This window comes from Hipposideros armiger, unplaced genomic scaffold (genome assembly GCF_001890085.2).
Source record: "Hipposideros armiger isolate ML-2016 unplaced genomic scaffold, ASM189008v1 scaffold_264, whole genome shotgun sequence".
Lineage (NCBI taxonomy): Eukaryota > Metazoa > Chordata > Mammalia > Chiroptera > Hipposideridae > Hipposideros > Hipposideros armiger.
The window spans coordinates 500,641-523,605 of record NW_017731614.1 but is presented as its reverse complement, the minus strand read 5'-3'; the positions used below and the strand labels follow the sequence as shown (position 1 = coordinate 523,605).

The 22,965-nt window shown below is 44.1% G+C and overlaps 1 protein-coding gene across 2 annotated transcripts in view; it reads right to left on the bottom strand.

The window, feature by feature from the left end:
* Positions 1–22,965, bottom strand: part of USP22 (ubiquitin specific peptidase 22) — a 46,595-nt gene that overhangs the window by 5,103 nt on the left and 18,527 nt on the right. For both annotated transcript variants that reach the window (XM_019656726.1, XM_019656727.1), the window contains exons 2-8: positions 18,218–18,350; positions 16,032–16,145; positions 12,873–12,974; positions 12,015–12,184; positions 10,529–10,676; positions 6,247–6,352; positions 4,579–4,737 (exon numbers count right to left, since the gene is read on the bottom strand). In XM_019656726.1, coding sequence (XP_019512271.1) covers positions 4,579–4,737; positions 6,247–6,352; positions 10,529–10,676; positions 12,015–12,184; positions 12,873–12,974; positions 16,032–16,145; positions 18,218–18,350 — 932 coding nt within the window. The remainder of the gene's footprint in view (positions 1–4,578; positions 4,738–6,246; positions 6,353–10,528; positions 10,677–12,014; positions 12,185–12,872; positions 12,975–16,031; positions 16,146–18,217; positions 18,351–22,965) is intronic.

The following is a 22,965-nucleotide window of genomic DNA, read 5'->3' as shown; positions in this document are numbered from 1 at the left end:
GAACAACAGCTCAACCTGGAGCTGGGCTGCCGTGAGTCGCTGGCGACAGCGTAGGCTGCAGCCCCTGTGGCAGTGGGTTGCCATGGGCTACCGTGTGTAGCCAGCAGCCAGCGTGAGTGGCCAGCAGCCGCCTTGAGCGGCCGGTCCAGAAGCCGGAGACTGATCTGCCTCGCCCGGGAAGAGCGCAATGAAGGTGCCAACTTGGGCCAGTGAAGCAACGTCCTCCACAACTAGACTGAAGAACAAAACGAAAACAACTTGTCTGTTCCCCTTCCCCCAATTCCCCAGCACTGTTCCCATCCCCGTAATTCCTCAATAACAAATCTTTAAAAAAGAAAATATACATACAGTTAGGGGTATTTATAATTTCACAAAGAAAAAACTGAAACTACCTTCTTCACCTTCTCTCCTTATCACTTTAAAAAATACTTACCTTACATTTTTTAAATGAAAAGTCTGGTGAAATACTATTAATTTTCTAACTACTATTAATACCCAGCAATCAAATTTGTCCCAGAAAAATGAAAACTTGCGTTCACACAAAAACTGTACACAAATGTTTTTAGCAGCTTTATTTGTAATAGCAAACAAACAAAAAACCCCCAAAAAACTGGGAGCGACGCAGATGTCCTTCAACGGGCGAGTGGTTAAACAAACTGGTACGTGACACCACGGAATACTAGTCAGCAATAAAAAGGAATAGACTATTGACACACCAGGTTCCATGTTGTATGATTCCATCAAAGTAACATTCCTGAAAGGTGGAATTCATAGACATGGAGACCAGATCTGTGGCTGCCGGGGGTGAAGGAGGCAGGAGGTGTGGCTGTGAGGGCTCCTGCCAGGAGGGAAGTGCCCACATCTTGTCTGCATCGATGGCAGTGTCCTGGCTGTGACACGGGACTGTCATTTTACAAGTTACCACTGAGGGAAACTGGGTGAAGGATACACAGGTTCTCCATGGATTACTTCTTACTGCATGGGAAGCTACAATTATCTCAAAATTTAAAAGTTTAATTTAAAAAATGAGACATTTGGCAAAATGGTAACTTTGTAACAATGAAGATAGATCATGAGATAGAAAGGCTGCACCAGAGAGATCGACAAGCATTTCTGGCACAGGTGGTATCTACCAAAGATAAAAACCCATGAAACACGTTTCAATACAGTTTACGCCAAACTTTTAAAGTTTAAAGCGGAGAAACAGAAAATTCGATATTTTCTCAACCAGGTCTGGAAATCCCTGTTTATTTTCCTTTGGAAATTCTGCCATCTCACCTCAGGCAGCCCGAGGCCCCCCTGTGCAGAGCTGACCCCCTGCCTGCTCGTAAGGCGTCCAGGAATGGACCTGTGAGGAGAACAGTTACATCTCATGAAAGAGGGAGGATTAACAAGGCAACCTAGCACGTTCACTGCAACCTGCGAGAATCAGCCCACACGCCATCGACAAGGTCCGGAGTGTGGGAAATTCTGTGGACAAATGACCAAGGAAAGAAAGGGGAGGAAGTTGATGCCTGTATTTAAAGAGATTCAGGTGACCAATCAACCAAATGTCATGTGTACACCTAGTCTGACTCCTGATTTGAACAAACTGTAAAAAACACTAAAAGAAAAAACAATCAGGGCAGTTTGGGCATGGACTGGCTGCTCAAAATCAACAGCAGGTGGGAAGAGCGTACCCAAGTTAACAGTGAGGACTTTGGGTTACACATTAGCTAGCGCTGCCACAACATTACTCCGTTATCCACTTTCCAACTCAAAACACGGTTCTGTCCCACTCCAAGCATACTACTCAGGGACCAGCGGCAGCGACCGCTTCCCTAACATCTCAGCAAGCTTGCAACAGCAGGAACCAGTACTCAGATCTGTGTCACCATTCAGCAGAGGACTGTGCACAGAGAAAAACATTTCATTTTAGAACTGAAGTCCAATGCCAAGCGCAGCTAAAACTGGGTGGAGGACTCTGCCGCCCCTCAAGCATTCCAAGTGCTAAGCAAGGCACAGATGGTAGAAAGCAGGTGCCCGAGGCAACAAACTTTCAAGTGAAAAGGAACACTTCCTTCAAGGAGCCCCAAGTGCCTTCCTCCACAGTGAACAGGTGACACAGCCTCGAGATCTGCTTCAGGAACTCCTTTCAGACAGGTTCAAGCTTCCTAAAGTGCAATCTGGGGCTGTAAATACTTTAATTACCCTCGAATTGTGATTCACATGCTTTAGCCAATTATATTTCCATTATTAACTATTATCGATTTGGCAATTGGTCAATAAACACACCACTACTCATGATGATATATATACATTTTCAAAACTTGACACCAATGCAGTGCAAAATGCTCAGCAGTCAAGTCATCTTTGGATGTTTTCTGTTTACTCTTCCAGAAGTTCCTAATAATGTCATTTTTCTTTCCATGTTCAGTGACCACAAGCTGAAGTATACTTGCCCCCAAATCACTGTCATCTCAAACTATGCTAACTTCCTACCACAAAAGCTGCTTCAGACCCCAAAAAAACATGCTGAACAAGCCCCACAACATCAGACATGAAGAGAATTTGACTTCAAATTCAGTTATAAATACAGAAATTAGGGGAGGAAAATGGAGCCCAATTCACATACCTTTTCAGGTATCCACCCACGCCTCCCTTCCCCCATGTGGGGTGTTTCCAACCCCAGCAGGGGCAGGGCCCACCTTTTATCATGGAAGGCAACCACAAAAGCCAGCATTTGCTCTGCGCACCCCCTACCCCCCCAGCTATGAAGGCACTGACCCAGGCTTAGCCAGCTGCATGCTCCTCACAGGGACTTTGTATCTGGAAGTACTCTCAAGAAGCAGATGTGGGGAGACCTGTTTTTGCAGGAGCAGCACTCTGACTGCACTGGGGCAGCCAGGCAGCGGTGGGACGTGTGTTGCTGGTTCTTGGTCCTCCCACGGTTACCGCCTACTCACTGCCGGGTTCTCTTAGCCTTCCCATGGATTCTGTGAGCTACCCGACTTCCTTGCCTGTCTAAGCTCACCAGTCAGTGTCTGCCATTTACAACCTTGCATGAATTCTGACAGGGTCAAGGCAGATGCCCAACAGCACGTTAGTGCCCTGAGGACAGAAATAGTCTGAGGCAGTCTCCTCCTCTGAGCGCGTTGTATTTCATTCCCGATTGAGAAAATACAACATACAAACGTAAATGAACTGAAATAGCAATGAGGCAACAAAGATCAAAGGGCACACCATGGGGCCCATACAACAAGGTGGGGCCACGGAAACCCCAGGGAGGCAACAGGCTTCGCGGAGCTCTGCCCTGTTACTAGGGCAGCGTTCACGGTTCCACGAAGTCTGTCTCCTCCACAAAGGGTCCAAGGAGCACAGGTGAGCATCCATGCAGGAGCTGTGGACAGTGACAGTGCCCACTACCACTGCAGTTCTCACCCTCACTGAGACACCCGAACACCCGGAGGGTCTATAGCTACACATCACATGTGCCTTAAGTTTCCTCCACCAGCTCTGGGATCTACCCTCAATGTAACTTGAAAGGGACCCTGATGATAAAAACTGGACACCAACGGACCCCACCGTGTCTCAGCCACTTCGGCCCTAACTAAGACAGCTTCCCAAGCAGTTTACAGTGTCCCTCGTTACCTGCTTTGTGGGCACAATTTTATTAAAATTTACCACGAAATTTAATTTTGTTGTAAATACTCTCTTGAAAAAATTTTCTTTTGGTTTTGATTATTTATATGCTTGTCTTCCAAATTACAAATCTGATACCTCATTTACAACTGGATCTATCAGTATAACAAAGTAAATGCATTTTAAAACTTTAAACATGCACTTCTGGGCCTGCTGACTATGCAGCAAGGCAAAAATCAAGAAGCATATCCGTCTCCATGTGGAGTGCTTCCGCCAACCAGGGAGTTGTCTGCAGTGGCCTTGAACTAATGCGAGCAAAAGAAAATAAAGGTTGTAAAACACTACACTCAACTAAAATTAAGTTTAGAAGGGTTTCTGGCCTCACCACAATTGTACGTATCAGCTATGTAAATACACTTTATAGCAACTACATCCTAAACCTTATCACTTGTCTAAATCGATGATGTAGTAAATGCCTGGATGTACACAGGAGTTTAAAGGCACCCAGGACATCACAGATATGTTTTTAATCACCTGCAGTGGGACGGGCCAGCTCTTTTAGTGCCATCTCTGGCATAGGTTATTAGCCACACAAGGTGAGGTAACTTTCACTTTTGCTGTTAATTTACATGGGGGGTGGGGTAGAATAGTAGCTGTGATACAGACATCCTACAGCGCAAAGCTAGGTGGACAGAATAGCCAGTCGCCTTGCAAAAATGTGACAAATCAGTATGAGCCACGGGGCACCAACTGTAGCTATGTGTAGGTTGTCATATCATTTCTCATGTTCTCCACTAGACTTGTAAAAGAAAATACTACTGGGAACCTGGGTGGTCCTGAATTTATTAGGCCTTTACTCTGATCAATCACTACTCTGAACAGACTAAGGCAAGGAGAGACCACTGCCTGCAAGGAAAAACCTTTACTTTTCTACAGAAGTGCTAGCAGGTTTCTCACCTTCTCAAGCAGTCCGTAAGCGTAGTGGTTCCTGATATGTGGCTTTCCCCGTTCACCACGCTGCCCTCACTCCCAGGGCTCAGGGGCCAGAACGGGGTGGAAGAGCCAGGCAGATCCAAACTGATGTCCCAGAATGGGTCTATTGTGGTCGAGACTCCACTAGAAGCAAAAGAAGACAGAAACAGAACTGACAACCACACACAGCTTCTGAGGTACCACCTCATGAGTGTATCTCAACCTTCTTTCACAGCTCTGCCCTTTTATCCAAATGACATCCCAGGTCAGAAAAAGGTATGCTCACACCCAACACATCCTGGGCTCTCAAGGCTCTAGGGACTGACGGCGTGTAAACCACTTCAGGCAAAGGCTGCTCCTAAAGCAATGGTTTACAAGCCCGGAAGATCAGTGCAATCACTTCGGGACTTTTTTCAATGGATTTACCTCAGCAGCATCTGGGAACTGCTGAACCTGGGTAATAACTCAGACCTCCAAGCATGTGCCACACACTAAGCATGCACTGACAGGGCCCAGATCCCGAACTGAACAGCAGCTCTATCTAATGAAGCCAATTTTGTCTGGGAGATTTATTCTAAAATATACAAACACGAAACTCCCAGACTGAGACATTTACTACAGAAATTTCCATAGAATGTATACCCAAGAAATCACCTGCTGAGGGAGTCCAGCAGTCCAGGGCCAATGAGGCAGCTATTTTAAAGCCGTGGTCTAAACTGCTTAGAGTGATGGCCCGTGATGATATGTGCTACTTAACAGAAAACTGCACTATGACACAGGCAAACTGACTCTTTTCCAATATCTGATTTATCCTATAAAATCTGGTAATCCATTATAGGTTCTGAAATTTTAGTGGATGACTAGGGTTTTAAAAAAAGTTGAAGTGAAATAAACACCATGGGAGTACACTGAAGGTGAATGAAAGGGTTCTTCTAACCTTAACACCAATGTACTCTCCCACTGGAAATGAAAGCTTTGGGCTCTGAGCACAGAACACAAACCTGTGAAGAATTCAGGGACACTACTTTGAAGAAAATGGAAAGGAATCTGTGAAATAATTAAAAACTGACACACTTTGGAGCATGTCTGTTGAGTATCTGCCATATGAGACCCAGTCCGTGACGGGGGCTCTTTGTTTAGCTCCTGGTGGCAGGGGCCCTCAGGAAAGCAAACATGTGGCAGGGAGCTTAAGGCACTCACTGCTGGATGTGGGCAGTGACAGACGGCCTCAACATGAAGCCTTGCACCCCCAGTGGGGACACTGCCCTGATGACCTTCATATCAGGGTGAACTTTTTCTTTTTCTTGCATCTTTCCTATTGGAGCTATTTTATCCCAATACTCGCCACCAGCCGTTTAAACAGAACTGCTTCCCATCGGGCTGTGCTGCAGATGCTCCACTGTGAGACTCGCTCTACTGACACATCACGAAGAAAGCGTGACTACATCATGTTCCCAGCGTCTACACATTTTAAAAACTTCTCAGAACACAGCAGTCTGCAGGTTGAAACTGTGCCATGCTGATAGTAGGCCGCACCCAGGGCAGTCTTCTCTCTGACAGAACCTGGGCTCCCTCATTATGGTCTGGCTGGCGTGACCCAGAAAGCACTGGCATTCCAGAACACTTGGTGTCCCGCCGGAAGCCCCCACTTACTGGCAGACCTGGCAGGTGACGTCCGACTGCAGCCCGCCTGTGAAGATCTGGTCTATGATGCAGTTGCAGTGGTTGGGGTTGTTGGCCTTCTTCCCATTATCATCACCTGGGGAGACTGGAGCTGTGATTCCCATCTGTACCCACCCCCCACCCCCTAAAGTCAGCAAGTTTCCAAGAGCCACAGACCCAAGGGGTGAGCCATTCACCCACAGAAGCATCATGGAAGCTGAGGTGTCGACACTCTCACAAGGGCCTATGAAGACACTTATCATTCAAACAACACACCTGGCAGGGAAAGTGAGAACGACCCAGCCAGTTTGTTTTATTTTCTCTTTTCTTCTTCTCCACTCCCTAAGAAGATATCCTTAGCTTCTATGTTGGCACCAGAATGTATCAAATGCCCAGTAAATGGGAAAAGGTACTGATTCCTTTTGCATTTCCAGAATCACTGAAAAGACTTTTCTAGTGAGGTGGCCCAACCTACGAGGTGTGATCAAATAATACGGTGAATTTTAAAAGAAAATTTATTACAGTGAAACACACACTGCCATCAATCCCCCTCAATATATTCCCCCTCGCGGGCCGGCCGAGTGGCGCATTGGTTAGGAGTTGGCTTGGGACACCAGCTCTGAGCAGCAGCGCCCCGGTTCAGATCCCGCCTGAGGGCCAGTGACGCTGCGCCCTCTACAGCTAAGATGGTGAACAACAGCTCAACCTGGAGCTGGGCTGCCATGAGTTGCCAGCAATGGCGTAGGTTGCAGCCCCTGCTGCAGTGGGTTGCCATGAGCTACCGTGAATGGCCGGCAGCCAGCGTGAGCTGCCAAGAGCCGCCATCCAGTGGCCAGAAACCGATCTGCCTCACTCGGGAAGAGTGCAATGATAATACCAACATGGGCCAGTGAAGTGACGTCCTCCACAACTAGACTGAAGAACAAAAGGACAGCAACTTGTCTGTTCCCCTTCCCCAATTCACCAATGCTGTTACACTCCCCCAGTCCCCCAATAAAATCTTTAAAAAAAAACCACTCCCCCTTGCTTCGAACACACTGATCCCATCGTTCTTGCCACTTTCTGAAGTAGTTCTGGAAATCCTCTTTTGTGAGTGTCTTTAGTTGCTTTGTCTTGGCTGCCTCGATATCATGAATCGATTCACAACATTTACCTTTCTTGTTCATTTTGACTTTGGGGAAGAGCCAGTAGTCGCATGGTGCCAGATCGGGTGAATAAGGTGGATGAGGACACACCGTAATGTTTTTGACAGAAGTTACCGTACCAGAAGCCATGTGTGACACGGAGCCTTTCCACTGTGATCACAAAATGCAGTGAATGCTGGTGCCGAGTGCCATCCAATGGAAAGGCTCTTCAATATGGAAGCAGCATGTCGAACCCTCAGTAACAGTGTTCAAAACAAGCTTCAACTTGTTCAGTGCAATCAGTCGGGTGTGAGATACGGTTGAGAAAAGGTGTGTTTTAAAGTGTGCAGTAAATCATCCTCCGCCATGACAACGCTCCATGTCACACACAGCTTCTGGTGCAGCCATTTCTGTCCAATAAAAGCACTATGGTGTGTCCTCATCCACCTTATTCAGTGGATCTGGCACCGTGCAACTTCTGGTTCTTTCCCAAAGTCAAAATGATTCAGGACATTGAGGCAGCCATGACAGCACAACTAAAGACATTCACGAAAGAGGACTTCCAGAACTGCTTCAGAAAGTGGCAAGAACGATGGGATAAGTGTTCAAAGCAGGGGTGTGTGGGGGGGTAGTTAACGGCAATTTGCCTTTTACTGTAATGTAATACACTTTTTTAATGTAAACATTCACCGTATTGTTTGATCACACCACGTACTGTGGGTTGAATACTCCCAGGGAAGTCTCTACTCGCACTCCCTGGACTACATGTGTCCTTACTTCAGAGAGTGTCCCTGCAGGACTCCCGCTTGTCTGTTTTTCTCATCAGTTCCCACATTCTGGGGCTTCAGGAACCACTGTTTTCCAGTCAGTTGTATCTAGGTAAGTACAATTCCCATCCTCCCTAGTTCAATACAAGTCTTGTTTACAGTTGACCCTTGAACAATGTAGGTTTGAACTGTGCAGGACCACTTACATGCAGATGTTTTTCAATTGACCTCACAGTTCAAACGTACATTGTTCAAGGGTCAACTGATGGTTGGACCCGAGTATATGGAGGGCTAACTTTAATTATACCCAGAATTTTGACTGTGCCTCTACGTTGTTCAAGGGTCAACTGTGTATGTAATTTGTGTGTAGATATATGAATATAAAACTTATATGGTGAAATATAATATTCATATATATCCTATATACATTCTATAAAACTGTCATTCAACTAGACATGGAAATAAGAGTGTGTGTGTCCATCTGTATATGAATTATGTATCAAAAAAGTTAAATATTACACAGGAATAAAGGGTGGCCACAGCCTTCTGATAGTAGTTGCCTGGAGAGATTAGGGAGAAAATGCCACCCAGAAAGATCTCAAATTCATTTATGGGGCAAAAATGTTAGGGTACGGGAAAATACATACAGGAAGGCACCAAGAAAAACAGGCCAAAAGATACCTGAAGGTATCTGGTATTGTCTACATACAAAAACAACACGTAGGCACGTGCACAGGGGGCCTGCTAAGTGGCCTCCCCCACATGCTGTGAACTAGCGACCCTGAGGAATTCAGGATTCAGAAAAATTCTGACGACTGTGTTTCTAAGAAGAGCCTTACATTTCTCCCCAGACACTTCAAAAGGAATTAGAGAATAGATACAACGGTTTCTTCATTTTTCCTGTCATATGAACATTTTAACAGCAATGCACTTTCAAACAGAGGTCTCTTAATTATTTTCAAGTGCCTGGAGTAACAACTTAATCTTTCACATGGCTCTTTTTTGTTTGTATATTATGCTTTATACTAGTATGTTATGCTTTATACTAGGAAACTAAACCTTACCTAAGCTGTTAAGCAACTCTGATTTGATTCCTAGGGCAAGCATTAAAAGGATCGTGTGTATGTTTTCATAAGAGAAAAATTTAGATACAAAAAAATCTGGAACCCACAGCCATGACAATTGATCAGAACAAGCTGTCTTATTTCAAGTTTGGCTTGTCTCTGAGCTGTCATCTCAGATTCCACAGGGCATTTGTGAGAGCAGCCAGCCCAATGACCCGAGAGACTTAAAGGCAGCAGCATGAAGGCGGTTCAACAAAGTGACCTGGAGAAACAGGACTTTGTTCTTGAAGGACCTCAATGGAAGGGGAAAGCGGCCAGTAGGATATCACCTGTAACTAGCCGTACCAGCCTAGAGGCCACAGGTAACCAGGTAACTTGTGACCTGAACATACTTCACTTACACTTGAGAGTACGCTTCTGAACCAGCAGTGTCACCTAGGAACAACAACTCCTGAGCTCACTTCAGGCCCACCAAACAGAAGGGCCGACTGTGTGCTTTAAGGAGTCGTCCAGGTGATTCTGAACCACACTCATCCCTCAGTTGATGCCTATTGTCAGTTATAGGTCAGCACAGGGCCTTCAAACTGTGAGCCCCACACAGGGAAGGGCAGGGGAGGGGACCACTGTGCCCCTTACTCAGTCCTCATCTGCCTTTGAGCCCTAGGAGCTGCTGCCCGCTGCCCCTCCCATATACCATCTAAACCCACACATTCTGAGAAGCCTGTTATGGGAGGAGTCAAGCTCCAGGGGGTTCCTGAAAGAGACAAAAAGAAAAGGCCCTTGGTTGAAAAATGAACCTGCCTCAGGGCCGCGAAAGTACTGGCCAGTGTGCAGGCTCAGCTCTGTGTTCCTAGTCTCTGGCTGCTCTAGAGTAATGATGGCCTTTTGGAGACTCCCCAGGGGAAGGCGATAGTTTTGATCGTTGGGCTGAGTTTCAAGCACATTCAGAAGCTTTTGGCCTGACACAGCCGTGTCAACCCAGAGGAGCTGCAGGTGAGGCCCTCACACATCAGGCCAAGGAGAAGCCAGCAGTAGAGGACTCAAGGCAAAGGCCCATCAAGGACAGAGAGCTCACTGTTCACTGTTACAGGCTGTACAAGACAAACTGCTACCCTGCTCCACTCCCGGAAAGGTCAGAGGACAACACTGGAAACTATTTCCCCCCTCGTAAAACAAACCATGAAAAATCTGAGATAATTATAGTGTTTATCTTACTGGAGAAAACCTACGATTATAACACAGACCTGGTATCGTTGTCAGGCGTGCACACACTGCCCTCCCACCCCCACGCATGCGCTCTGAGGGTGCAGGCACGCACCTTTACAGTGCCGGTGCAGGACGTCCAGGGCTGCAATGAGGAACTCGTGGGCATCCTGCTGCTCGTAGCCTGCCAGGTGCCGGGCGTGAGTCCACACCAGGTGCAGCAACTTGTACGGGATGTGGGGAGACCGGTGCCCAGAGTAAAACTACTCAGAGAGAAGGCAAACAAAATCGCTTGTCAGGACTAAATGCCACATGCTGAACACAAAGACACACGTAGAAGTTGGACTCACTGGGCTTTCTGAGTTTGCGTATTGTCTTCCCCGTTCCCACCATCTAGTTTTCTACGATAGTCCTAGATGATGAATTATGACATGCATCTGTCAAGAGAAATAGATCTATACACTAAAAGGTGAAGTCCGCTCTTTGTAAATTATACTGTAATAAACCCAAACCTATATTAATTTATCACCCAATAGTGCCCAGTAAAAAAGGCCGAAATCCATGTGTAGAAGTGACACACCTACCCATTAGTTTTGCAGCTGCACCTGCCTTTCTTTGGGCCCAACGATTTTATTAGGTTTGCTCACTGCTGTGACCCTGATAGTTACTGGCCTGCTGGGGATGAAGAAAAGGGATCAGGCTAGACCAGATGTAGGCCAATTTTTTCTGATAAGGGTAAGGTAGTCGATGATTCCGGCTTTGCAGGCCAGGTGGTCTCTGTCACAGTAGCTCAACCAGGCCTCACCTCCTCCAGGCAGTGCAAAAGCAGCCAGTGCACAATGTGTGGGCGAGCGGGCATGGCTGGATTGCCATCAGAGGTTATTGACGGAACAGACCAGGCCAAGTCTGCGGGGGCCCCTGTGCTGGACACCTCAAGTATGCCCAGGACCTCTCAGCAACCTACGGGGCAGGTAGCAGCCCCGTTTTGTGCTCGGGATGGCTGAGCTGTTTCAGCTCTAAAAGGCTTTTCTGAGGTCACCAAGCTGAGTGCAGCGAGTCCAGCCCAAGGACGTCTGAGCTGTGTCATGCTGTCAGTGTTGGTTAGGATGGTCATGACAGGACAGACACAACCCAACCAGGGGAGCAGAATTTGATGCTCGGGACAGAGGGTCACAAAAGCAGACGTGTGAATCACTCAGGAAGGTCCACCAACAGAAAAGAAGATCCACTCTCCTTGAGAACAAACAGGGAAGTGGCACGTGCACATTAACACACCTAGTGAGTGCAGACGGCAAACAACAGGAAAGGGCGAACCCCACAGGATTCACAAACACTATCCACCAGCTATGCCACTCTCTTTCTCACCCTCTAAGTCAGCTGCGTGCCTCGAAAAACAAGGCCAGTAGTCTTCTAACAGTTCTTTTTGGAAAAAATGTGTGTCTTCCATAATAAATGCACACAGCATATATTTACTCACTATGTAAGGTTTTAGAAATTTGCCCTCCTTTATTATGCTGTAGTCAACCTTATTTTATTTTACTTAAAAAGGGGGAGAAACATAGTTACAGAAATGTTCCACTGCAAAAGTAAACAGTGCTCACCTCCTGAAAGAGGGATGACATCTCACAGACCAGACAGGAGCTGGGGCTCTGCATTTCACACCTGTGCCTATCAGACAGGAAGAAGTCCCGCAGGAGCGGTGTGTGGGTGAGGGCCTGGACGATGCAGTTCATGAAGCACGTGTTCCCAAGGTTGATGAGCCCTCGCAGACCTGGGAAGGAGGCAGAGAAGAGAGTGGGGTGACGTGGCACTGACCTAGAGGTACCACTGAACCGCAACAGAATCACATTGGTTCCTCTACATTTATGTGTCCACTTTCTTTTATTCATTCATTCAAGAAGAAAAGAGCAAGAAGAAATATAATACTGTCCTGATTTTTATGCAACTTTTATATAAACTACACTGAGGAATGTTCTCACCACCACCCCTCCCCTGGTCCCCCACCTGAGCCATTGCAAGTTTTGATAAAATTATCAACTGGACAGGTCAAAATGGAGCCTCTCTAACAACAAACAAAAATAGCTTTAAACAAAAGTTTTAAAAATGTCTTCCTTCAAGTCTTGGGAAACCCACAGAACAGGCTCACACATGTATTTTGCTCCCTGAAGATTGCTGTACGCAGTCTCAACCTGGTGAAAATAAACTTGAGCCTTTTTACACCAGTGGACTCTACGGGACAGGGACTACTTCCACCCATCACTGCACCCCAAGCCTATTGCAGGTCCCCACAGAGAACCAGGGGCTCAAGAAGTGGCTGCTAAGCAAATAGATGAATGAGTTATTCAGAGGCTTAGAGTACTATGTCAGGAAACCCAGTTTGACATCTACTAATTTTAAGAGGAATAAACCTAACTAGGAATGAAAACAGACCACCACTGCGAGCACTGTCACCCACCTACCTATGGTGCAGTTAGAGGTGATCTTTCGCCTTTTTGGGTTGTGTTTCAGCAGCTCAAGCTCACGTTTGGTTGGTTCCCAAGTTGAAAACTTCTCTCCAACACCTAAGCAGATGAAAGACAATTCCAGGTGCTGATAGCTAAATTTTCAACAAGTGTATTTATAAATGAAAATGGTGGTAATATACTATTTACCAGGTTGTACTTCAAAGAGGGACATCTGTAACACAAGGTCTTTCTAAAACCCTATTGTGCTGTGACATGCTAAACAGAACACTTACAGAGATTGTGCTGTGAATAAGCTGTTTCCTACAAGAAGGAAAGCAGTATCTCCAAGTAAAGCTACCCTGACTCTAATGCCAAGATGGTTGTGTTTTTCACAGCCTTTAATCCTTGAGTAGAGAGAGATTGTCGCATCAGCACCAATGGGAAATACTTGGCAACTTAGATGAAGAGTTCTTTGTTGAATGAGTAAAACTGACAGATAGAAAAATGCATTTCTTGAAATGTATTTTGAAAAATATATCTTGTTGAGCAGCTGTACCCATAAGAGATTTAAACCAAAGACAATAATGCTATAACTGCTAATAAGTGTCACATTTCATCCTAATACACACCCTAGTCACTCTGAGGTACTTGTTCCATGGTACCTAAAATTTCTGCATAATTTAATAAACTTTAATAGAACAGCATCTGACAGGTGGAACTGTAGATTTTAGGAGAATTCTACTTTACTCTGGCACACACATTTCTTAGCCCTGTGATCTAGTGTTCTGCACAAAGAAACAGTATACTCAGACTCATGGAAATGTTACTAAATGTTTGAGGGGGAAAAGAACAGAAGTTGAAGTTAAAGTGGCTGTTCTCCAGAAAAGATTTGTTAAACACAAACAGTTCTCATCACCGAGAGTACCTGTTTCTATCCTTCCTTTCTCAAACCAAAAAAAACCCAAAAAACAAACAAACAAAAAAAGGGAGTTGTTTTTAAAGCAGAACAATTAAGGCAAAAATCTGTAAAACAGATGCTAGGTTATATGTTCTCTTTGTAAACAGTGCTGGTTCTGCTAGTTGAGAGATGCTCAACAGTCAGGTGGGAGAAACTATACCTATCACTGTCATAACAGCATGAGCACATATGGAAATAAAAACTGAACAAAAAAGGAAAAAAAATCAGGGAAGCCAAAAATACATGAACGATAAAGAAAGGGGTTGTGTGACGTTTGTATAGACCCGGAGAAGGCAGCATGTGTGCGGATGGAAGTGACAGCAAATAAGAAACCACAGTGGTCCCATGGCCACTGAGGCACTTCACAGGAGAGGGAAACCCTAAACCAGGTGCTAAGGTGGTAGATTATCACATTTTCCACCTGGAAATCTTCCTTCTGTTGACACAGATTAAACATAACCTGAACAGTTAAAGAGATTCTATAATAATGTAATCAGAAAACAGTCTGCCTTCCTGGAAGGAACCAGTACATACATTTTAATATTACTGAGGGGACTGCTTTCTGGAATACTGGAGAGCTGAGGGCAAACAATGCTTCAGGGACCAGATGGGGACGCGGCCTTGCTGGAGCTGTACCTACAAACATGCCCTTAAATGGGAGAACATTAGTGTTGGTGCATTCTTTCTTTTTTTTTTTAGATTTTTTTTTTATTGGGGAATTGGGGGGATGGGAACAGTNTATGCCAAAAGATCCTTCTTTCAATTTAATCCTCTCAATTGCCCCAAAAGGTACTGAGTTCATTTAGCTCACCACTAGCTCCATGGAAGAAAACTTGGCCCACAACCGCAATTACCAAAACCTGTGAGCTACTTGGGTGGTCACCACCTACAGCCGTAGGAGCATCTGTTCTCCCCCAACACTGACAAGCACCCAACCCCAGCTTCATCCCCATTCCAGGCCAGCAACTCACACCCTACTTGCCCTGAACCTGGATATAGTTTTAAATTTGATAATCCAGGTTGTCTAACCACAACAAATTTAGAAGCAATAAATAGACAGAGAAGGACAGGAATCAGAGCAAAATATAGGAACAAGTAAAAGGAACAGTTTATACTGCTAAGAACTAGATCCCAGTAGTCATGAGCACAGTAGTGAACAAGTCTTGGATGCACACCACACAAAAACGCCCCTTTTCTAGCGCAGTATAACAATCCCACTTATTTAAACTATAAATCCCCTGCAGGTCCCCAGGTTGAATTTCTAACCTCTGAGATGATACCACCAACAGTACGGAATTTGCTTCTGTCTAAACGGCGATGGGCAGAGATGAAGGAAGGTATAAAACAGGGTATTGGGGGAAGGGAAGGTTAACACTGAAAGGACCTCTGGATACAGCTGGCAACACAAACATTACATCCTACCTGCTGAATGCCTGCTAGACACTAGTGCCCAGGTCTTTCAGACAATTTATCCCATTCAATCCTCACCCCCCACGAGGAAGCTTTTGAGCCCTTCTGCCACATAAAGACACTTACTGAGTGTGCACGCTTGTGACACTGCTAGAACCTGCCCAACTCCAAGAGTTGCGCTCTTCCCTGGCGAGGCAGATCAGTCGCCGGCTTCTGGGCGGCCGCTCACTGCGGCTGCTGGCCGCTCACGCTGGCTGCTTGTTACGTACGGTAGCCCATGGCAACCCACTGCCACAGGGGCTGCAGCCTACGCTGTTGCCGGCGACTCATGGTAGCCCAGCTCCAGGTTGAGCTGTTGTTCAGCATCTTAGCTGTGGAGGGCAGTGTCACTGGCCCTCATATGTGGGATCGGAATCGGGGCCCTCTGGCATCCCAAGCCAGTTTTTAACCATCGCGCCACTCGGCCGGCCCTGCACATTCTTTCTTAAGCCCAACAGAGCCCCTCCCAGCAGCCACGGGCCTGTGGGAGATTGGGGCAGGGGACAGCTCCAGGAAGCCGTGGGAAGCGGTACCTACACAGCTAGTCCTCTAACCTGCCTGTCCTGGATCCTAGGCTGGCTCCACAGGGAGCCTACAGGAGGGAGTAAGCAGGTTTGTGGGGGCTCTTCCTACCTTCACCTATCTCCCTACACTGACTCTCTTCCTAGATATTGGTCTTTCTCTTGGTGACTTTTGCCCTTGACAGACATAAGGAAACACAGGACTTAAGAAACAAATCAGGCATATAAATCTCAGCAAAACCAAACCTTGCATTTTCCAAGCTTTCCGTTGCTCCTCTTTGGCAATGATTTCCATGTCTCTGTCGTATATGTAGTCCTGACACAAAAAGCAGTAGATACCTCCATACATAAGCTCTATGGCTAAAGAAACAAAGGAGGGAAGAGAGACAAAATGTAATTAAAAACAAAAAGGTAATGCTGCAGAACACAAATTAGACATGTACATTTTTAAGACGTTGGACCATTTGTACCATTTCCCTACTCTTATTACAAAAGGATTTCCTCCCTCTTCAGGTAGCTTATCCTACACAGAAGAAGTATGTATCTTTTCTCTGGAAGCTCACACAAAGGAATCTGAGTGAGAACGAGGTGCCACATCCATATTTTACAAAAGACACAATAGTCAAGTATCGGGGAACTCTGCCTTTTCTCTGAAACAGCGATATTCAAAACAAGGGGAAACTTCACGGAGTCTTATCAGTCCATCAGGATACTTGGCCTGACATACAGTTAACTATGTTTTACTACATCTAGAATTCCTGGTACTATTATAAAAAAGGAGCGCAATAGTTACTTGCCAATCTTTCTGCAAGAATAGCAGTAAATTATCCTCTGACCAGATAACCTTGACTTTTTGACAAGCCAAGATCTACGTCAAGTAGCTACACAGAATCCTGACCCATCCACAGTCCTGGTCAGTGTCTTTTCCCTCTGGTTACTCAATGTAAGAAGCGGTCACACTTGCTGCTCTGTCCTTCCATGGGACGGGGCAGTCTGCTCATCCACAGCTGATGAGCACTATCAGAGTCATTAGCTTTCCTTCCAAAAAGGCCAGGTAGCTCACTGTCACAATCTGAGCCCCAAATTCCAAGCAGCCATTCTGCAAATGCTTGCTATAAGTTATCAGTTCCAAATAAGATGTGTCCAACTAGACACATTTCATCTCTACTACCTTAAATTTAAAAAATTTAAAAAAAACCCACCACAACAAACATCCTAAAATTTGAAGTAAATTATAAAATGAAGTGAGGAATAGACTTTGTTGTGTGAATTTTCACGCTTTCCTTAATATGAACTAGCACATGTCACCTAGAAATTCATGTTTCCATTATAATTGCAGCTATTGCAAACAGCACAATACTGAGGTGCTTGCCTGTGTCTGTAATAAAATAACTGGCGCATGAACACATCATATAAGAGAGCTTTGGTTTGCCTTAAATCAAAAAAAGATTAAGAAAAAAAATAGACATACTATTTACGTCAATCTCAGCTTTATCATTTGCTATGTGCACTGCTTATATGGAGCTTTAAGGGACACGGATTAAAGCACTGATTTTATCAACTTGTGGAATGCCATTTTCAATTAAGGCTTTTTAGGCTAATGTTTTCAAGAAAGCACAAGATTACAGAAGTATTTTTTTAAAAGGCCTAAAAATATCTTTAACTGGAATTGATAGGCTCACATGAAGTATTTTCCAAAACAGGTTCTCTGGCTTATACCTTTTGAAAGTGATTTTCTGAAGGATATTCTAACAACCTCACAATCATTTCACAGCAGACACTATTGTGAAGGAGGAAAGTATTTAATGAGCACACTCAGAAATATAAGAGCAGAATTTTGCTTTATGATAACTTCCAAAATGTTATGAGTTTAAATTTGTAAGTATATGAAAGGTAAATGTATCTTGATACCACACAGTGTTGTTAGCCTTTTCATGAATTTGCATTGTTGAGAACAATGAACTCCATTACTGAAAGCAATAAAAATCACCTAGGTACACCCAACTCCATTTTGACATCAATAACCTAATACGTACTGCATTTAAGAGCTTTCTTTGCAAATTTTTGTCTAATCTATTCCCAACCATGTTTTTCACAGGGAAATTGAGGCTCTGATATTCCACTAAAGAAAAAGCATTTTTCAAAGAAAGTTAGCTGAATATAAGTCACCAGAATTTATCATTTAAGGTTGCACAAAATATTAACACCAACTTAAATGCCATAAGGCAAGGTGGGTACAATAATCCATTTGAGTTCAGTTTATCTCTTTCATTCCCCCTGTCGAGTTTCACAAGGAGGACACAAATTATTTTAGAGAAAATAAGTGGACTTCTGGAAGAGTAGAACTGCACATCTAAATTCCAAGGACACAAAGTCAAGGGCACTGACTACTGCCAATGCCCAGTGAGACCTCGGGAGAGCAAGCCCCTTACCCAGATTGTGCCGTTTCGACTTCGCATGTTCGTGAATATGTTTCTTTGTGAAACAGCCGAAGAAGACACAGTGGAGGCAAGAGTGAAGCCTGTTCAGGTGGATACCACAAACATGACAGATGCACGACTTTGCCTGAAATGCAGAGAAGAGCATTAAAAACCAGCAAGTGGTATGACAGGAGTTCCCAGAGAAAAACGGTCGAGCAAGGTGATCTATCCACAAGAGGCATAGATATGGGAGGGAAGAAAAGGGAATTTCGTCTCAGAGTCTTATTATGCCAAAAGATCCTTCTTTCAATTTAATCCTCTCAATTGCCCCAAAAGGTACTGAGTTCATTTAGCTCACCACTAGCTCCATGGAAGAAAACTTGGCCCACAACCGCAATTACCAAAACCTGTGAGCTACTTGGGTGGTCACCACCTACAGCCGTAGGAGCATCTGTTCTCCCCCAACACTGACAAGCACCCAACCCCAGCTTCATCCCCATTCCAGGCCAGCAACTCACACCCTACTTGCCCTGAACCTGGATATAGTTTTAAATTTGATAATCCAGGTTGTCTAACCACAACAAATTTAGAAGCAATAAATAGACAGAGAAGGACAGGAATCAGAGCAAAATATAGGAACAAGTAAAAGGAACAGTTTATACTGCTAAGAACTAGATCCCAGTAGTCATGAGCACAGTAGTGAACAAGTCTTGGATGCACACCACACAAAAACGCCCCTTTTCTAGCGCAGTATAACAATCCCACTTATTTAAACTATAAATCCCCTGCAGGTCCCCAGGTTGAATTTCTAACCTCTGAGATGATACCACCAACAGTACGGAATTTGCTTCTGTCTAAACGGCGATGGGCAGAGATGAAGGAAGGTATAAAACAGGGTATTGGGGGAAGGGAAGGTTAACACTGAAAGGACCTCTGGATACAGCTGGCAACACAAACATTACATCCTACCTGCTGAATGCCTGCTAGACACTAGTGCCCAGGTCTTTCAGACAATTTATCCCATTCAATCCTCACCCCCCACGAGGAAGCTTTTGAGCCCTTCTGCCACATAAAGACACTTACTGAGTGTGCACGCTTGTGACACTGCTAGAACCTGCCCAACTCCAAGAGCCCACACTCCCCACTCAGCCAAAGGCTGTCCCTGCTGAGCTTTGCTCTGCACACATGGATCAAGGCAAGTGCCAAGCCCGGCAGTGATAGGCTGAGCCTTCACCTGTAATGGGAGGTAGGGCCTGGGGAGCAGTCTCAGACCTGTATTTACATAATGCACAGGGATACCAATAGCTTCTGTAGCCTCAAGAAAAGGCAGAATCGGAGGGGGAGGAGTTGGGCAGCGAGGGTGTGTAGAGGTCTACTCCATAAAGATGAGACCGTCCTGAGCTGAAGCACTAGCAGGAGACAAGCTAGAACTGTGCACAGACACTGCCGTGAAATCACAGATGCGCCTTGACATCAGATCCTCAGAAGGCAGACCCAACATGAGTTCGTGAGAAGAAGTCCTCCTAGCAACCGAGGGTTTAATAAGCCCCACATGTGATTCTGATGCTCTCATTCTAGAGCCACAGCTTGGAAGAATGTCAGCATGCCAGGTCCATCATCTTTCAACTCCATGGACAATTTTATCTCTGGAAACATAAATCTGATCATTAAATGGTAGTTACTTATTCTTTCCGAACAATCTGAAGAGGTTATCTCTGCAAACCTCATAAGGTTTAGCCCCAGTATAGGACTTTTCAACAGCAGTACAATGGATATTGGGGGCCTGACAATTCTGTGTGTGTCGGGGGCGGGGGGCCCCAGATACCGTGCATTGTAGGATGTTTAGCAGCATCCCTGGCCTCTGCCCGCTAAATCACAGTGGCGCCCTCCTCCCAGGCAAGAACCAATGCTCTAATGTAATGCCACAAGGATGCTGAGACTTAAAGAACTTCTAAAATGTTGTAATAGTGGAAATAGCAGATGTATCATCTATTTACTCTTCCAGTGATAGTTCAAAGGAATTAACTATAATTGCTTTCAGTAATAGAGGGGAAATTTTAAAATTACAAATACTGTTATATTTGATGTATAACAAATGATGTTTCCAAGGACCATAGAAAATTTCATTCCTTTAGTTATAAAAACTGTTAGGAACAGAATCCTGGAGATTCTTTATTATAACCACAAGCTAGAATTTATTTACTGTTCAGAAACTACAGGTGTAAAGAAATGGAAAGATTAAGAGATGCTCTTTATTTGTATCACTTTATTATTAAAACTCTTTTCCATTTTAATCACTATTTTAAAGGCATGACCATGCCTTTTGAAAAAATTCCTCAACAAGCTTATTAATAAACAAATAAACCCACCCCCATACATAGGTATATAACACAAAGGAATTAAAGTCTAACATTACCTTGAAAATATAAACTCATCATGATTCTTAGCAGGATAAGTACACAATTGTAACATGTAACAATATTATTTTCTCTTAAAACACAAAAAATGTTTTAAACAGACGCAAATCAAGCCCTGAATTTTAAACTGTATCACCTATTCTTTTGCAGAATCTCATGAAAGAAAAATCTGCCTAAAGAAAAAGTGCTTCAAGAATTTTGGCAGCACAAAAAGGAACTGTAGTAATTAAACAGAGAGAGGCAGGTGTCAGAATGGCTGTCATCAATAAATCAACAAACAAGTCTTGGTTAGGATGTGGAGAAAAGGGAACCCTCGTGCACTGTTGGTGGGATTGCAGATTGGTGCAGCCACTATAGAAATTAGTATGGAGGTATCTCAAAATACTGGAAATGGGACTACCTTAAGACCCCGCAATTCCATTTCCGGTATTTATCTGAAGAAATCCAAAACACTAACTCAAAAAAAATATATGCTCCCCTGTGTTTACTGCAGCGCTATTCACAATAGCCAAGATATGGAAACAGAAATGCCCATCAACAGATGATTGGATAAAGAAACTGTGGTACATTTATACAATGGAGTGTTACTCTGATATAAAAAAAGAATAAAATCCTACCATTTGCAAGGACACGAATGGACCTAGAGGATATTATGCTAAGTGAAAGAAGTCAGACTGGGAAAGACAAAGACCATATGATCTCACTTATATGTGGAATTTAAAGAACAGAATAAATTAACAAACAAAACAGAAATTGACTCATAGATACAGAGAACAAACTGATGGTTGCTAGAAAGGAGGGAGGTGGGCAGGTGAGGAAGGTGAAAGGATTAGGAAGTACAAATTGGTAGTTACAAAATAGTCACAGGGATGTGAAATAAACTATGAAGGAATATAGTCAATAATACTGTACACTATACATAGCGCCAGGGAGGATTATTTTGGGGGAGCCCTTCGTAAATTATACAAATGCCTAAAACCATTATGCTGTACACCTGAAACTACTATAAAGTAATATTGAATGTCAACTATAATTTTAAAAGTTATATAGTCATGGAAGATAAAATACAGCATAGAGAATATAGTCAATGGTACTTTAATAACTATGTACGGTGCCAGATGGGTAGTACACTTCTGGGGTTATCACTTTGTGAGGCATGTAAATGTCTAATCACTATGCTGTTTTATACACCTGAAACTAATGATTAAAAAAGTAAAAAAACAAAACAAAAAAAAGTAAAAAAACAAAGAGAGATGAAGTTCTGATACATGTACAACATGGGTGAACCTTGAAAACATTCTGAGTGAGAGAAGCCAGACACAAAAGGTCACATACAGAATAATTCCATTTATATGGAATATTCAGGGTAGGTAAATCCATAGAGGCAGAATGGAGATTGGCGGTTGCCAGGAGCCACAGAGAGAAGGGGGAGCAGATGAAATGTTTTGAAACTTGACAGAGGTGGGGTGGTGACTGTACAACATTTGTGAATACAGCGAATTGTTCACTTTAAAGTAATTTCACCTCAATAAAAATAATACATTAAGTTATTTATACAGACACACATATGTATATTAGGGCACTGGATATTTACAGCTACAAAGTACTGACCCAGAGACTACTTTTGTTAACTGAAAGGAGCTGTCTTTCTCCTACCAACAAGGCTTATCCTGAATCAAATCCTGAAGGACACTGAGACCAGTCCAAATTGAGGGACTGTGTGCAAAGCAACTGACCCAAGCTCTTCAAAAATATCTACATAATGAAAGAGAACAGGCAAGGAACTCTTCTAGATGAACAGAATCTGAAGAAACATGAAAATAAATGCAATGCATGATTCTGGATTGAATCCCATATCCATATTTTTTTTTAAGTCATAAAGGACATTACTGGGATAAGTGGGGTTTTTAAATATGAACCATGTATTATTAGATAATACTATTTCACCAACATTGAACTTCTTGAGTGTGATGACTGTGTTGTGGTTATACAGGAGAATGTCCTCGGTCTCGGGAGAAGCACTTAGGGGTAAACTGTCATCACGTCTACAACCAACACTCAGATGACTCACAAACAGAGGTACAGAGGGCTGTGAAGGAAATGGGCAAAAATTGATGAATCGAGATAAAGGGACATGATTCTTATTTTAGTATGCTTGCTATTTTTGTAGGTTCCATATTTTCAAAAATAAAGTGAGGGAAAACAACTATTCAAGTAAATATATACCCTATAACTCAATAATTCCACTCCTAGGGCCGGCCGAGTGGCGCGATGGTTAAGAACTCGCTTGGGATGCCAGAGGGCCCCGGTTCGGATCCCACATATGAGGGCCAGTGACACTGC